Here is a 15,436-nt window from a genome sequence, read left to right as displayed (position 1 = left end):
AATAAATAAATAAGTCTCCCAGCAATGGTAACCCCGAAAATGTATCCATATTTTATTGGGTAAAAATGTTTGCTTTGTTTTATATAACGTTAACTCACTGTAGTGGAATAGATTACATCTGGGGGTAGCCTCATCTTTAAATAAAAGACACTGCCCTTGTCCACCACTCACCCGCAATGAAGCCAGGTCTATTTCGACCAGACTTTTAGCCGGAGAGTCGTTCGCCATCTTTTAAATATAAACCGATCCTTCCTTCGCGTTGTGGAATCTTTGACGTGGTATCATTTGCGGTGCCTCCTTGTAGAAAAATAACCCCTCGAGTATTCCTCTTTGTGGTCCGCTACTGTTGTCGAGGACACTAGGCTACTCCATGTTGAGGTGGCAGCTCGGCCCTTCACTCGCTCAACTCCCAGTTCTGCTCCTCCTCGCTCCCTGGCTAGTGAGAACCGCACAAACACAGGAAGCCGGTCGGGAATCAGAGGAGGGGCAGGGGCCTTGATGCAATAACCGGGGAGTGGGTGATTATTCAGTCAAGAAATAGAGATACAAAACAATTTCTCTTCTTTTCTGTCTCATCTAGTCAACGGCCCCTCAAAAAATAAGGTTAACTTTTTTTTTCATGTGAAACGAAGGATGTCTGTTAAGAATAGGTGCGAGAGAAAAGGCGAGGCAGGCCTCTATCGCACAGAATCATGGACATGCGCACTTGAGCCATCGGTGTCAATATTCGTAATCATGGGTGTGGCAAGGGAACAATCGAATGAGGCTGGACGGAATGTGCACTGAAACGTCATTATTTGCTATGTACTACCGCATTAATTTACCTTCAATGAGAGTCGTCTATACATCGTCGTTTGGGCGCCATGTGCTGTCCCCCATAATAAATAATTGTCTATATTTAGTTAATAGGAAATGTACACACTGCTGACGGTGTACTGTATTGGGTGAGTCTCGACCCCTCATGCTAAAGCAGAACTTCAGGGTGATATTTCCCCTACCTGCTTCCTTTACTCACTTCCATTTTTCGTCATTACTGATATGTATGCAGCTGATCCTGTCTCAGTCAGTGGGCATCTGGCCAAAGTACCCCTGATGTTAGCCTCATATTCAGGCTTTCTATGGTTGCCCCCTGCTTCCTAACATCAGCGTGGTAACTCAAATATGGAGCCTGTTCTGTCCTACTATAGATCATGTGATCTGTGTGCATTCTATACAAAATGGCTAGCAACAATGTTCCTTGTGAAGGAGCCGGCCTTACCCCATGCACATCAAGGAGTTAAAATAATAACTGGACAGATAAAAATGGTCAGAATTCAATAAATATTTATTAGGCTATAAAACAGATGGTTCAAGAGACCATGCTGAAGGGTTATTAAAACAAAAACTTTTCCCACATTGCATATAGAATGTCTACCTCTGCAAAGCATTATTTTCACACTGTTCAAACAGACCCCCTTTCAAGACACAAACCAATTAAGATCAGGTTTGGCTAATTAGTATGCGTGGCCAACACACTCAAATTGAAGGGACAATTGACTGTTGAGGATGAAGTTTATGGTAAATGTATAACTATATGGAATGGTTTTAATAATAAACATGTTGGGCCCAATTAACAAAATCGTACATTTAAAAAGGTACAAGTTAAGATTAATTGAATGCAATAAAATGCCATTTTCACATTCTTGTTACCAAAAATGTAGTGAGCAATTTCTGCAAATGTGTCTGGGACACAGGTTGGTGTCACCTTAACTGGGGAGGACAAGCTCGTGGTAATGGCTGGAACAAAATCAGTGGAACGGTATCAAATACCTCAAACACATGGTTTGAAGCCATTCCAGCCATTATTATGAGCTGTCCTCCCCTCAGCAGCCTCCACTGCTCTGGGCGAACAAAGGCGTGTTTATCGAGAGGGTTTGGCTAATGAATCAATTGGGGGAGACTCCAGATCATTCCAACATGGTGATGACAAAGCACAGAGGTGACTCATTGTCTACAAATATGTGTCATTTCCGGTTCTGACTTCATAGTATCCCAAATGACTCACCTGACTGCATCTCCTAGATCTGACTGTGTGAGTGAGATACAGTGTCACAGAAGCTTTTAATGTGGTGACCACAGAGTACACCCGTCCTTACAATTTGCAAAATGGCATATTTTGTGCCTTTGCCCAGGCCTCTTGCCAACCTCTGTGGGGGGAGACCCACTGTGTGATTTTGGAATAGACTCATGTAGATAACTATGAAGGTGAGTGTCTATGCATGCCTCACAACAGAACAGTGGAAAGAAACACCACTTGGCCTCATTGTTACTGTACAGTACAGCACATCAAACTCATTCCAGAGTGCCGAGTGTCTGCAGCTTTTCGCTCCACCCTTGTACTTGATTGATGAATTAAGGTCACTAATAAGGAAGGAGCTCCCCTCACCTGGTTGTGTAGGTCTTAATTGAAAGGAAAAATCTGCAGTCACTTGGCCCTCTGTAGAATGAGTTTGACACCCCTGCTGTACAGCATCCAAAGATTAACATTCCCTTAAGGGACTGCCACCCTGTGAATCTTTGGTGCTACTACAATGTCTGTTGTGCTGCTATTTTTATCTTGCTTGCATCAAGTGCTCCCTCGTGCCATAATTACCAATATACAGTAGAACATATTATTCCAGTAAGGGATGGTGTGCATTAATCTTAATTATGTCCCATAGAAAAATGCTAAATTTCTATAACATGAAAATTGTTTTCACATGACAAATAGTAGAAAAAAAAACATATTGCAAAAATAATTTAAGGCCTCTTGTACACAGGTCAACAATAAAACAAGATTAACCTCATGTACCACACATAAACATGACAAAACTGGACATAATGGAATTGACCCAAAGATGTGTGTGCAAATATGACACTCATTTATGTGTTTTGGTTGGGTCCATCGATCCTTTTTGTAAGACTCAAGTAGAAACCCATTCCTGAGATCATGAACAACACTGGTAAATCATTCCCACTGTTAGAACTATTTGAGGCTAGAGCTTCTGAGGAAAATGTAGTTTCTCCCTTCTTCTCCAGGGCCCAGTTTTCCAAAAATGATCTATCTGGATTTAGTCTATCAGATAGGATTAAATGCATAGAAATTTAATTAATAGAACAGAAAAATAACTGACTTCAACGGGGACTCCTGTTCTATTCATTATATTTATATGCATTTAATCCTAGCTGATAGGCGACATCCAGATTGTCAAAAGTTATCTAACTGAGCCCAGATTATTCTAAACTGATCCCCTCCAGGGGGGCCACTACAGTGATGATGATGCTGATGCTGCTGAGGAAGATGGTCGCCATGTTGGCAGGTGTTTGCGTGTGACGAGGCTAAGCACCCGGCGGGTGGTGCTGAGGCGCTCTCGGAGGGTGGTCATGGCCAGGATGCTTAGCTGGGCTCTCTTCTCCAGGGGCAGTACAGCCAGCAGCCACCAACACCATGCAGGACCACTGACACTCCCCTGAGAACACAGAGGCAGAGTGTGGTAACGGTTAAAGAAGATGGGACACAAAATTATTCCATATTACAATCAACAGTGTCTACTGCCAAGTTGCCACTGTTTATTAGCTTAATCAGATTTTATAAAGGTGAATTCTTAGATGAACAGATACTGGGATTTAGATTTAGCTGGGTGGATCTATAGGGTCAGAGTTATTCCTGACAGGCAATGAAACCAGGAAAACCTCAGAACCCTAGTTCTACTGTCTGCATCTGCTGACTGTTTCTTACCTGGATGTCACAGTGTTTTACAGGCAGCTTTCCAAAGTGACTGACGATCTGGTTCTTCATGTTGTCTTTGAGGGAGGTGAACCAGGTGCTGGCCTGCTCGTACACACAGTCATGCAGCTTCTGCAGCTCCGCCAGCTCCTCTCCCTCCACCTTCTGGTCCTCCAGGTGCTTTATCTTGGCTGTGTTGTAGCCGTCACGGTGGCCGTGGCTCAGCACTCTGAAGCGGGACACTCCGACCGTGTCGACCACCAAGCGCCCGTCTGGTTGGAACTTCACATCTTTCACCTCCAACATGCAGCCGTAGTCTGCGAAGCTGTGGTCAGGGAAACGCAGGGTATACAAATGTAGGATCTAATTTTGAGCCAGTTTGCCACATCAGAAAAATTATTCTGCAGCAACTGGAAATGGGAATTATTATGTGGATTATAATTCATGGACATTTTTGTAGGGGTTGATAAAGTTTTTCGTTAGTGCAAATCAAGTCAAATTTACAAACTTTAGAAGCCTTTTTAAAACTCCAAATACACTACAAGTTTGCATTTCCCGCTGTGCAGGGATATTCTCTGCAACAAAAGAGTGATCAAATTAAGATCCTACATCTGTATTAGCCATTTGCTCACATGAATCTGTTGGAGTGAAAGTGTGGGGGTTAGGCTAGTGTAGTGGAGGTAGTTCACAGTGCTAAACCTGTGTGGATGAGTAACTATACCAGAAACCTGTTAGCACTCAGATAAAGTGTATAGGGTAGGCTTTAGTTCAGTTGGCTAACATGATCTTGAATTGAGTGGCAAACATAGGTTTGCTACCCTTTTGGTTAAACTAGTGTCAAGGTGTTTTGATGGCTGTGTGTGCACAGGTTAAACTAGTGTCAAAGTGTTTTGATGGCTGTGTGTGCACAGGTTAAACTAGTGTCAAGGTGTTTTGATGGCTGTGTGTGCACAGGTTAAACTAGTGTCAAAGTGTTTTGATGGCTGTGTGTGCACAGGTTAAACTAGTGTCAAAGTGTTTTGATGGCTGTGTGTGCACAGGTTAAAGTGTCAAAGTGTTTTAGTGTTCAAAGTGTTTTGATGGCTGTGTGTGCACAGGTTAAACTAGTGTCAAAGTGTTTTGATGGCTGTTTTGATGGCTGTGTGGGCACAGGTGTGCACAGGTTAAAAACCTCCACTCACCTAGTGTCAAAGTGTTTTTTGATGTGCACAGGTTAAACTAGTGTCAAAGTGTTTTGATGGCTGTGTGTGCACATTCTAGTGTCAAATGGCTGTGTGGGCACAGGTGTAAAACCTCCACTCACCCTTTGACGCTTGCTTGGTTCCCGTCAAAGTGTTTTGATGGCCCTCCATAGAGCGTCGGATCATCAGCCTATAACACGGCTCGAAGACTTGCAGAGGGCAGGTGATTGTGGGAAATGCCATGGTGCAGATGAAGATGGGCACTTCCTGGGTCAAGCTGCAGAGAGAATAAAACGTGGGTTAAACCACTAAATATGATATTCTGCCCAAATAATATTGTATAATGATGGATTCTAAAACATCGTCAGACATTTTGTTTTGAGAAGGGGTTAGGGGCTGAAATGTGATGAGGCCTGACTCACTTTGACAGCTCTGCCATTTCTTCCTGGTGCACCTTGCTCCTCTCAGCCAGCTCCTCAGACAGGTAGCGCTGCAGCACCTCCTCCATCAGCAGGGTCTTATGGTACCCTCTAGTGGCCAGGTACTGAAATTACAACAGGTTCAATTAGATGACAAGGGAAATTTGGGTCATAACTACTTTCTTAACTCCTGTTGTCTTTCAGTAATAGGTATTCATTTACAATAGTAGTGAAGACTGGTCTGTGTGGTGACTATTTACCTCTGTAATGTTCTCTTTACACAGGGGGCAGTTGGGGTTGTGGTCCAGACAGCGCTCAAGACACTTCATGCAGAAGGTGTGTCCACAGGGGGTGGTGACTGGCTCGTAGAACAGCCTGGAGAAAACGCATGGGGTAGGGATGGTTTTAATAACTACGTAGGGAAAACTGGACCTACAGACAGGGTGTGTGTGTGTGTGTTTGACTTCCCTCATACAAACAGAGCAGTCCATGTCAGAGCTATCCAGGAGCTGAGGGGACACCTCTCTCCTCTCACTGCAATACGCAGCAGGCATCTGGGATGAGCTTGACTCATCTGAACACAAGACTCAAACAAATACATTGACATTATATTATTGCTGAGGTTTCTATACGTTTCTAATGATTGCATTCACGCAACACAAAGATACTTTGCAAGATTTTTGTTCAGTAGTATTACTTTAAAATTCTACTTTTTGGCAATGATAAATAATTGCCAAATGGAATGGGAGGGGTTGGATTGGGTACCTTTTCTGGGGAGCTTGTTGGGGGGTGCAGAGCCTTGGGGCTCGTCTGAGAACTTCCTCTTTAGGCCAGGGGGGAGAGGTAAGGCAGCCACGACAGAAGCTAGGGTCTTGGAGTCCTCACATGAGGACTTGGTCTCTGCCCCAGTGTCAGACAAACTGTCTCTACTGCCAATAGGGGTTTGGCTCCATCTACGAGGGGTGGAATGGAGGGAGCCGAGGAGAAGGGAGGCTGGTTTGAGGTAGGGGGCGGGGCCTGTTTGGTGGGGGTGGGGTGATGACGTGGGGAGACCGTCCATCTTGAACACAGAGAACATCTCACTCAGCATCTACAGGGGGAAAGAGACATAAGACAGTGACTGGCAGTTATCGCAGTCAATCGGGCACACAAGTAGTTGTGTAACTGGTTTGGTGAACTAACTAATTCAATTTAATACAACTTCAATGCTATAGAAACACAGTGGAGTCGCTTAACTTTTGCGTTTCCAGCTTGACTGACATCCAGTCTGGCTTCAGAGCCAGACAGTAGAAGTATTCTTGCAGGGCCTCTTCATTATAACCGGCTTTGTTCAGAGCCAGGGCCTTCACGTAGTGAGCCTGAGAACACAAAACCCAAGTACCACAGCATCTTCAGGTTAACTTACACAAAAACATTTGGGTAAATGTGTTCATGTCAGGAAACAGTTGAGTGTTTCCTTACCTTGGGAGAGAGGGGCGTCAGTCGACACATGGCGTCTCCATCCTGTAGGGCCTGTCTGAAGTTGCTCATCTCCATATGCAGCTCTGCCCGTCGGCCCAGCAGCCTACACATAGAAGGGGCTGTGAGGAGAGAACATGATACAAACATTAGCTAAGAGTCAGATTCAGCTTAAGTTATTCACATATCTCCAGCACCCTCCATTGCTCGTGTTCAGTACCTTAAAAACCAGTATAAAACTAGGCTGTATGGGTTTGAAGACAGTTAATTAGTTTGTCATTGATATGTCATTACTTGACAGCTTTACCTGTATTCATTACCCTTTCAAGGGGATTATCAAAGGGTTATGTGTTACCTACATATTCAACCTATAAACAGTTACGCAAATGATGACAAGCTGTATGTAGAGCAGAATATTATTTCAGAAGATCCAGGTCATATGGAACTAGTTCTGGGCTAGGTCATGAGTTGAAGCAGTTCCACCTTTCCTGCCCTCAGAACGTGGCATACCTCTATCCTATTACCTTGCACGCTGAGGTCTACATTACTGATGGGTAGAGATTAGAGAAGGAGTGTCACTTCCAGACACCCTGTCATTCAATGCTGTGTGTGGGTCAAGACAAAAATGTCTGCCTGTGTCTAACACCACGATGCATTTGTCTACGCAACGCCTGACTTATTTGGAAAGCCTATCATTGCTACCTATGCATGAAATAATAAAGTAGAAGCTACCTTCTGCCTACTCTGATCCCCAGACTAGAGTTCCCTCAAACTCCACAGGCATTTCTCTACAAACCAGGTCAGCCCATGATTCTTCTGGCTGTGCTATTATGACAAAAGTGCATGACTTTACTTACACAACTCATGCCTTAGCTAAACTTGTCATCATGGTGTGATGCTAATATATCCCAACCTCTATCTGGTATAGTTTGTGTTATGAACATGGCACATGTGGTAATGCACTTATCCCATAACCACTGTTTCCCCTCACCCAATCGCTACACTGGTGGCAGTGATAGGATTATACCTGCAGACTGGGGCTGTTCCCCTTCAATCAGTGATGTCAATAACATGGCTTTGACCTTACGGGTTGACATAACGTATTACAAACCTATGCATTTCACTTACGTGGCTTACAGGCTTTTATTTCAATGTGCACAGAAAGATCATGAGAATAGAATGATGCAATGTTAAAGGGACAATCTTCATTTGCTACATTCATTTTTGGACTTAACATTTATGTTATGCACCCATTGATTCTTAGAATAGAACTTAAAATGGCTCATGGCCTTTTTTCAACCGTTATCTATCAGAACCCAAAATGTAAGCTTGTTTAACTGCAATGTTAGTTCTATAAATTGGAGTGGTTACCTTTCTCCAACCCCACCCCTCAGCTTTTTACTAAAAGTGTCGCTGAATACGCTTAGTCTCAACTGCGGATTTTCCCTTTAATTAAATACGTTTTTATTTTACCCTACCTTTTTCAAGAGCGTTGTTGTATTTTTCAAGAGCGTTGATAAAGCCACGTTCGTTCCGCATTCTATCCCCTTCAAGCCAGCATCGTCTTGCTTCACTCTCTGCGCAAAACCATTTATCCAACAGGCCTCTGAGTACTACATTCACTTTAAAACAGATTGGTTTTAATTGTCTTCTTGTTTCGTTCAGTTTGTAACGACAGAATTCACATTCTTTGACACCGTCATCCTCAATGCATGGTTTGCAGAATGTATGGCCGCATTCCAAAGTTGTTGGCTCGATTAACAAGCACTTGCAAAGCCGACATGAGAACAGGTCCAACGAATGCTCATCCTCGAAAACCCCATCTGAGTCTGTGCATTCTTTTAGGCATTCTTTTACGCGTAAAGTGTGCGCAATACAGTCAACGAGAGACCCTAGTTCATTTGGTCGTAACCTGTCCAAGTTGGCGGCGGTACAGTATGATTCCAGAGCGTCCGCTACCCGCCCTGCCCGGCTGAGCGCGTCCGCTTTCAGGAGGCAGAGGCTCCGGTCCGGGTGTCGTAGGTCCGCCAACTGGGAGCTGTAGATCTCAGCAAGGAGGTTGAAGTCCCCAGCAACGAAGGCTTCCCGTGCAACTGACAGCATTTCTGGACTCAACCACGCAGCAGCAGTATTGTCGTGGATAAAATAATCCAAGTGGTTTTCCAAACGAACATCCATATCATTGAAGTCTATAACATCTGTGTAACAAAAAAAAAGAATGATTTGGTCGATAAAGACAGACCGAGAATTGACTTCGTCCAATCACTGGTTGCTTTTTTAATGTGACCTGCTACACTGAAAGTTTGTATAACCTCCCGAATTAGGATACACGCGATTGGAATTCTAAATGCATATGGGGCTTCAAATTAATCAACGCATAATAAATAAATAAACCGTCAACCTAATTTTACTGTGACCTAGGTGAATGCGCCGCGTTTGGTAATGGCACGTGACTTCAAGGGAGCGCCCCCATTGGTGTGTTGTGTTTTTTTCCCCCTTGTGTTATATGGTTTGTTTTGTAACGGACAGGAGGTTGTGTAAGTGAACATTAATGATGTATGGAAAGGTCCGTTTCTTGAAGATTATGACATGGATACTTATAACTTATAACTAAGATAAAGTTCCTTTTTTCTAGAGCCGAGGCGTATAATGCAAAGGGTCTATATTCGTCCAAAGTAGCTAACACAGCCTTGATCAAGATGATTTTAAAAAATTATGTAAGCATTTTTTTTATTACATTTTTTTAACATACACAAGAAATAGTGGGTCACTGAAAGATTATAGACTAAACATAATGGTTATTTATCAGACGTCATTATTCATGAAAAAAATAGATTTAGCTATTTATTGATAGGCTAATGACAGTTACTGCGTTTGTCAAAGCTTAACTCAAATCAAAATGTATTGGTCACATGCACATATTTAGCATATGTTATTGCGGGTGCAGCGAAATGCTTGAGTTCCTCGCTCCAACAGTGCAGCAGTATCCAACAATTCCCACAAATCTAAAAGTAAAAGAACGTAATTCAAAAATATATAGATATTAGGACGAGCAATGTCGGAGTGGCATTGACTAAAATACAGTAGAGCACAGTGTATAGATATGAAACGAGTAAAACGGTATGTCAACATTATTCAAGTGACTAGCGTTCCATTATTAAAGTTACCAGTGAGTGAGTCCCTGTCTATGTACAAGGTGCAGGGTTGAGTAACCGGGTGGTAGCCGGCTAGTTAAAGGGAAATCTATGTTAGAACACCAGTGTCTATTATTGGAGGCTGTTATGTATATATATATATTTTTTTCATTTAACTTTTATTCTCTAAGAATAGATCTATTTAAGATGAGGATTACTTTATTGGTCCATTTACTATCTGAGCAAATGCAATTTTTTAGTTGTTGCATATCCCATTCTCCCCGAAAGACAAACACATACTTTTTTGCACTAAATCATGCACTGACTATGCGCACGCACACTAGACTCTACCCACACACAAAACGTACTTATACTGACAAACCAACACACACAGCATCCGCACACATGCATACTGACGCCACACACCCCATTCACACTCACCACATACGCTGCTGCTACAGTCTTATCTATCCCGTTGCCTAGGCACTTTACCCCTACCTATATGTACATAGCTACCTCAATTACCTCGTACCGCTACACATCGACTCGGTACTGGTACTCCCTGTATATAGCCATGTTACTTTTACTCGTTATTGTTATTCACTGTGTATTTATTCCTTGTGTCACTATTTCTATATATAGGTATGTTTTTATCTTTATCTTAACTCTGCATTGCTGCATTGCCAGTTGGTCCAAGCATGCTTTGAGTACATGTCTTGGTAATCCGTCTGGCCCCCGAAGCTTTGTGAATATTGACCTGTTTAAAGGTCTTGCTCACATCGGCTATAGAGAGCGTGATCACACAGTCATCCGGAACAGCTGGTGCTCTCATGCATGCTTCAGTGTTGCTTGCCTCGAAGCGAGCATAAAAGGCATTTCGCCCGTCTGGTAGGCTGACGTCACTGGGCAGCTCGCGGCTGGGTTTCCCTTTGGAGTCCGTAATATTTTTCAAGCCCTGCCACATCCGACGAGCGTCAGAGCCAGTGTAGTAGGATTCAGTCTTAGTCCTATATTGACCCTTTGCCTGTTTGATGGTTTGTCTGAGGGCATAGCGGGATTTCTTATAAGTGGCCGGATTAGTGTTCCGCTCCTTGAAAGCGTCAGCTCTAGCCTTTAGCTCAGTGCAAATGTTGCCTGTAATCCATGGCTTCTGGTTAGGGAATGTACGTACGGTCACTGTGGGGATGACGTCGTTGATGCACTTATTGATGAAGCCGGTGACTGAGGTGGTATACTCCTCAATGCCATTGGATGATTTTTTAAACATTTATTTAACCTTTATTTAAATTGAATCCCTGAACATATTCCAGTCTGTGCTAGCAAAACAGTCCTGTAGCGTAGCATCCGCGTCATTTACATTTTTTATTTAACTAGGCAAGTCATCTGCCCACATCCGTATAGTGCGAGTTACTGGTACACCCTGCTTTAGTTTTTGCTTATAAGCAGGAGTCAGGAGGATATTATTGTGGTCAGATTTTCCAAATGGAGGGCGAGGGAAAAAGTTGTATGGGTCTCTGTGTAAAGATGTTTGAGAGTTTTTTCCCTCTGGTTGCACATATGACATGCTGGTAGAAATGAGGTAAAACGGATTTAAATTTGCCTACATTATAGTCCCCAGCCACTAGGAGTGCCGCTACTGGATGAGCATTTTCTTGGTCGCTTATGGCCTTATACAGCTTGTTGAGTGCAGTTTTAGTGCCAGCATCGGTTTGTGGTGGTAAATAGACGGCTAAGAATAATATAGATAGTAGATAGTGTGGTCTACAGCTTATCATGAGGTATTCTACCTCAGGCGAGCAATACTTTGAGACTTCTTTAATATTAGACAAAGCACACCAGCAGTTATTGACAAATAGACACACCCCCACCCCTCGTCTTACAAGACGTAGCTACTCTGTCCGGCCGATGCACAGTGAAGCCAGCCAGGTCTATATTATCTGTGTTGTCTTTTAGCCACGTCTCGGTGAAACATTAGATATTACAGTTTCATGTCACGTTGGTAGGACAGTCTTAATCGTAGATCGTCCAGTTTGTTTTCCAATGATTGCACGTTGGCCAATAATACAGAGGGTAGTGGTGGTTTACCTACTAGTCGGCAAATTCTTACAAGGCAATCCGCCCACTTTTTAGGGTCTCATCCGTATGTAACAGTATAACTTTAGACGTCCCCTCGCCCGAACCAGGGACCCTCTGCACTCATCAACAACAGTCACCCACGAAGCATTGTTACCCATCGCTCCACAAAAGCCACAGCCCTTGCAGAGCAAGGGGAACCACTACTTCAAGGTCTCAGAGCAAGTGATGTCACCGATTGAAACGCTATTTAGCGCGCACCACCGACTAGCTAGCTGTTTCACATCCCTTACACGTAGACTCTCCGTACAGTTTCAGTACATGATTCTTGCGTAACGTAAACTCACGTAAACTCGTACATCGCCTTGGTCCGTACAATTGCCTTTATTTTAGCGCCCCAAAAACATAATACTTCAAGATCCACTGTAATGTAAATACCATACCGTCGGTCTTTTTTTTAAATGGCGGGTGGGGAAGCGAAACTAATGTGTGATAGTGAGACGGAGAGATGTTGTGTGGGAAAATGGCTTTTTTTCACTCGATCTGTCCAACTTATCACCTTATCGCCTCTAAAATGTAAATAAAACACTATAAAGAGTTTATATATTGTGTCATTACATACCTCTTTGAAGGTTTGTGTCGAATTTGAATCGGGTTCTGATCGGCTAAAGTGATCTTAGAAGTAAACAGCGGCTTTGAGAATTATGATCCCATGCAATGATGATGAAAAAAATGACAAGGGATTTCTTGTTTTTAAAGGATGATAGAAGTGCTACACCTGGTGGAGAGAGATTGTAAGACAGAAATAGTTGCTTTATGCTTGCAGTCCCATTAGTTTTCTTTGTAGCCTCTATTGAATGTTGCGGTTGCGCACATTTGTACGGAATGGGGTGAGTTTATGTTAGGTGGTAAAAAAAAAGGTTAATGGTGTTTGAGCCTGTTGTCGGGACCGGACTGCGGCATATTTTGCAAAGGATGGTTTTCTGGTCAGTGTCAGACTTTTCATACCCAAACCACGTCCATGCGACCGAAGTAGCCCCTCTTTTAGGTATGAACTCCGTGTCTCCGTGCTCTGTGTCACTTTCACTCTCCTCCATGTTTGTTTGTGTTGCAAATTTCCTTCCACGTGGCCACACGACACGCAAAGCGTCGTCCAATTGACTAAAAATATTACGGTAAAGAGTGTGATTTTAGACACAACGAAATAAACGACAGAGCCAAATATGAAATGATAGAAAAACGTCTATCGTCACACGATATATATCGTCATATCGCCCAGCCCTACGGATTAGTGCTATCCGGGATCATTGGGACGTCCCTACCCCTAAACCCTTAACTAACCATAACCATTTAAAATGGGGTAAGGATGTCCCAATGCTTCTGGGTTGCAAGGACCTATTTATCAGGTTGCAAAATATAACTTCGTCCCTGGGTGGGCTCGAACCACCAACCTTTAGATTAACAGTCTAACGCGCTAGCCGATTGCGCCACAGAGACGTTTCCACCATGTTTATGTGACCATTATTAAGAATGTCACAGTCCCCGTGCCAGACCACTTCATTCCGTTCTGTTGGACTTGGGGTGCTTTTCAATGCTAAGTGACACTCTTTGCAGCTCGGCAGCACCCATAGTAGGCTGAGCTAATGAGAGATCAGTGTCAATATCCTGAGACTAAATGAAATACAGATCACCCCTTACCTGTGCTCTCTAAACTCTTAACAAAATTCTGAGTCACCCAATTTCAGACGATGCAGATTTTTAGCATGTTTCATTCGAGGAGGTTTCACCGTCTCTGTGGCGCAATCGGCTAGCGCGTTAGACTGTTAATCTAAAGGTTGGTGGTTCGAGCCCACCCAGGGACGATTTCATTTAGTTTTCTCCTTGAACGTGTGGTTCCGACAAAATACAACGAAGTTAACTGACAACATGCTGGAGATTCATCAACCCTTTTGCGAACCTCTTTCCCTAAACACATATACTGGTACTTTACTGCCATAACAGAATTAGTGCTGTTCCATCTACCATAATCTCAGCGCCCAGAACAGAGAGAGCCGGGAGACTAACGTCTGCCATAACTCCTGTAAAAAGTACTCTCAATTATACTTTCATTTTAGTAAAATACATTTTACACAAATTTCAAGAACACTTCCTCTCCGCTGCTGTCCCTACAAAAAAACGATGTGCGCCCAACGTGGGGCTCGAACCCACGACCCTGAGATTAAGAGTCTCATGCTCTACCGACTGAGCTAGCCGGGCACTGACATTCACGGCCTTTCTCAGAGGTTAAAACGTATCGCCACATCAGTGACTCCTACTTCAATAATAAAAGAACAGCATGGATGGAGCCTGGCCACAAAGAAGGGAGAGCTAGTTGGGGCAAATGGCAGGACACCATAACACGGGATCCCAGCACAAAAGATTGGTGGCACCTTAAATGGGGAGGACGGCTCGTGGTAATGGCTGGAGCGGAATCAGTGGAATGGTATCAAACACATGGTTTCTACGTGTTTGATGCCATTCCATTGGCTCCTCCCATGGTAGCCTCCACTGGATCCCAGTTTCAACTACTCTACCACTGTCAAACACAGAGGCACACACAAAGTGATAATTCTCCATAAACATTATTCAAAATAGAATATTGTAAATTGTATAAAAATCGCATCTCAACCGTAAAATTACAACAAAAGATGTCTGCCCCGTGTGAGGCTCGAACTCACGACCTTCAGATTATGAGACTGACGCGCTGCCTACTGCGCCAACGAGGCCTGAAGACCATGCCTAAACAACATGATTTTTAACTGCTTCTGTTCGTACAGTACTGTTCACGTGCATTTTACTAAGCTAACAAGGTTGTTAAAACACCCTAAACATAACACTGTATAGCCCTTCTAAAACGGACGTTCCACTCCCATTCAAGTAAACTTGCAGTAGCCCCCAGTGGTAACACAGAAGCGCAGCAAGGATAGACCATAGAGAATGATAGAGGACTCATCATTGTAGCTGTCTTATTGGGGCTGGCCAACTCCAGTCCTCGGGGGCCTGATTGGTGTCACACTTTTTCTCCATCCCTAGTAAACACAGCAGTCAGGCCCCAGAGGACTGGAATTGCACAATACAGGGCAGCGCCGTTTATATCTGGGTTGCATCCGGTTTATACAGACCAACATCGCATCATCACGTCATCCAAAAACATAGCAGACACTGGATGAATATAAAAAAATAGTTAATATCTTTGGCTGAAAGTGACGGGGGAAAAAACATTTGGCCTCAGCGACAATTATTTTAATAATTCAATGGATGGTTTGTTCACAAAGGTGATGACTAAAGTGTTATTATTCTGAATGTTCAAATCTGACTTCTCTATGTGGCCTTCAATGGAATTTGGCTTTCTGGGCCGGCAGCCCACACTGATTTTCTGGGCCATCT

General features: G+C 43.4%; 2 protein-coding genes and 4 non-coding genes across 14 annotated transcripts in view; 1 reads left to right on the top strand and 5 right to left on the bottom strand.

Moving 5' to 3' along the window:
• LOC112253687 (mitogen-activated protein kinase kinase kinase kinase 4) overlaps positions 1 to 716 on the bottom strand; it is a 50,373-nt gene extending 49,657 nt beyond the window's left edge. For 6 of the 9 annotated variants that reach the window (XM_042323935.1, XM_042323937.1, XM_042323940.1 and 3 more), the window contains exon 1: positions 172 to 702. In XM_042323935.1, the coding sequence (XP_042179869.1) occupies positions 172 to 228 (57 nt within the window). In that variant the 5' untranslated portion in view covers positions 229 to 702. Of the gene's footprint in view, positions 1 to 171 lie in introns of all 9 variants that reach the window. The other 3 variants (XM_042323939.1, XM_024425628.2, XM_042323942.1) reach the window with 2 other exon arrangements.
• A 1,789-nt stretch (positions 717 to 2,505) lies between these two features.
• LOC112253686 (LON peptidase N-terminal domain and RING finger protein 2) lies at positions 2,506 to 9,254 on the bottom strand. The gene is made up of 10 exons (XM_042324992.1): positions 8,282 to 9,254; positions 6,807 to 6,925; positions 6,581 to 6,703; positions 6,111 to 6,435; positions 5,606 to 5,931; positions 5,349 to 5,470; positions 5,049 to 5,203; positions 4,355 to 4,383; positions 3,758 to 4,108; positions 2,506 to 3,488 (listed from the first exon to the last, which is right to left on the bottom strand). The coding sequence occupies exons 1-10, from the start codon at positions 8,979 to 8,981 to the stop codon at positions 3,285 to 3,287; spliced, it is 2,454 nt and encodes an 817-aa protein (XP_042180926.1). The 5' UTR covers positions 8,982 to 9,254; the 3' UTR covers positions 2,506 to 3,284.
• A 4,179-nt stretch (positions 9,255 to 13,433) lies between these two features.
• Positions 13,434 to 13,507, bottom strand: trnan-guu. Its single transcript has one exon. It is a non-coding gene; the product is annotated as a tRNA-Asn (tRNA).
• A 291-nt stretch (positions 13,508 to 13,798) lies between these two features.
• Positions 13,799 to 13,872, top strand: trnan-guu. The gene has a single exon. It is a non-coding gene; the product is annotated as a tRNA-Asn (tRNA).
• A 321-nt stretch (positions 13,873 to 14,193) lies between these two features.
• Positions 14,194 to 14,266, bottom strand: trnak-cuu. Its single transcript has one exon. It is a non-coding gene; the product is annotated as a tRNA-Lys (tRNA).
• A 436-nt stretch (positions 14,267 to 14,702) lies between these two features.
• Positions 14,703 to 14,775, bottom strand: trnam-cau. Its single transcript has one exon. It is a non-coding gene; the product is annotated as a tRNA-Met (tRNA).
• Positions 14,776 to 15,436: the final 661 nt, after the last annotated feature.

The sequence above is a fragment of the Oncorhynchus tshawytscha genome, linkage group LG07 (genome assembly GCF_018296145.1).
Source record: "Oncorhynchus tshawytscha isolate Ot180627B linkage group LG07, Otsh_v2.0, whole genome shotgun sequence".
Lineage (NCBI taxonomy): Eukaryota > Metazoa > Chordata > Actinopteri > Salmoniformes > Salmonidae > Oncorhynchus > Oncorhynchus tshawytscha.
This window is presented reverse-complemented; position numbering and strand designations above follow the sequence as displayed.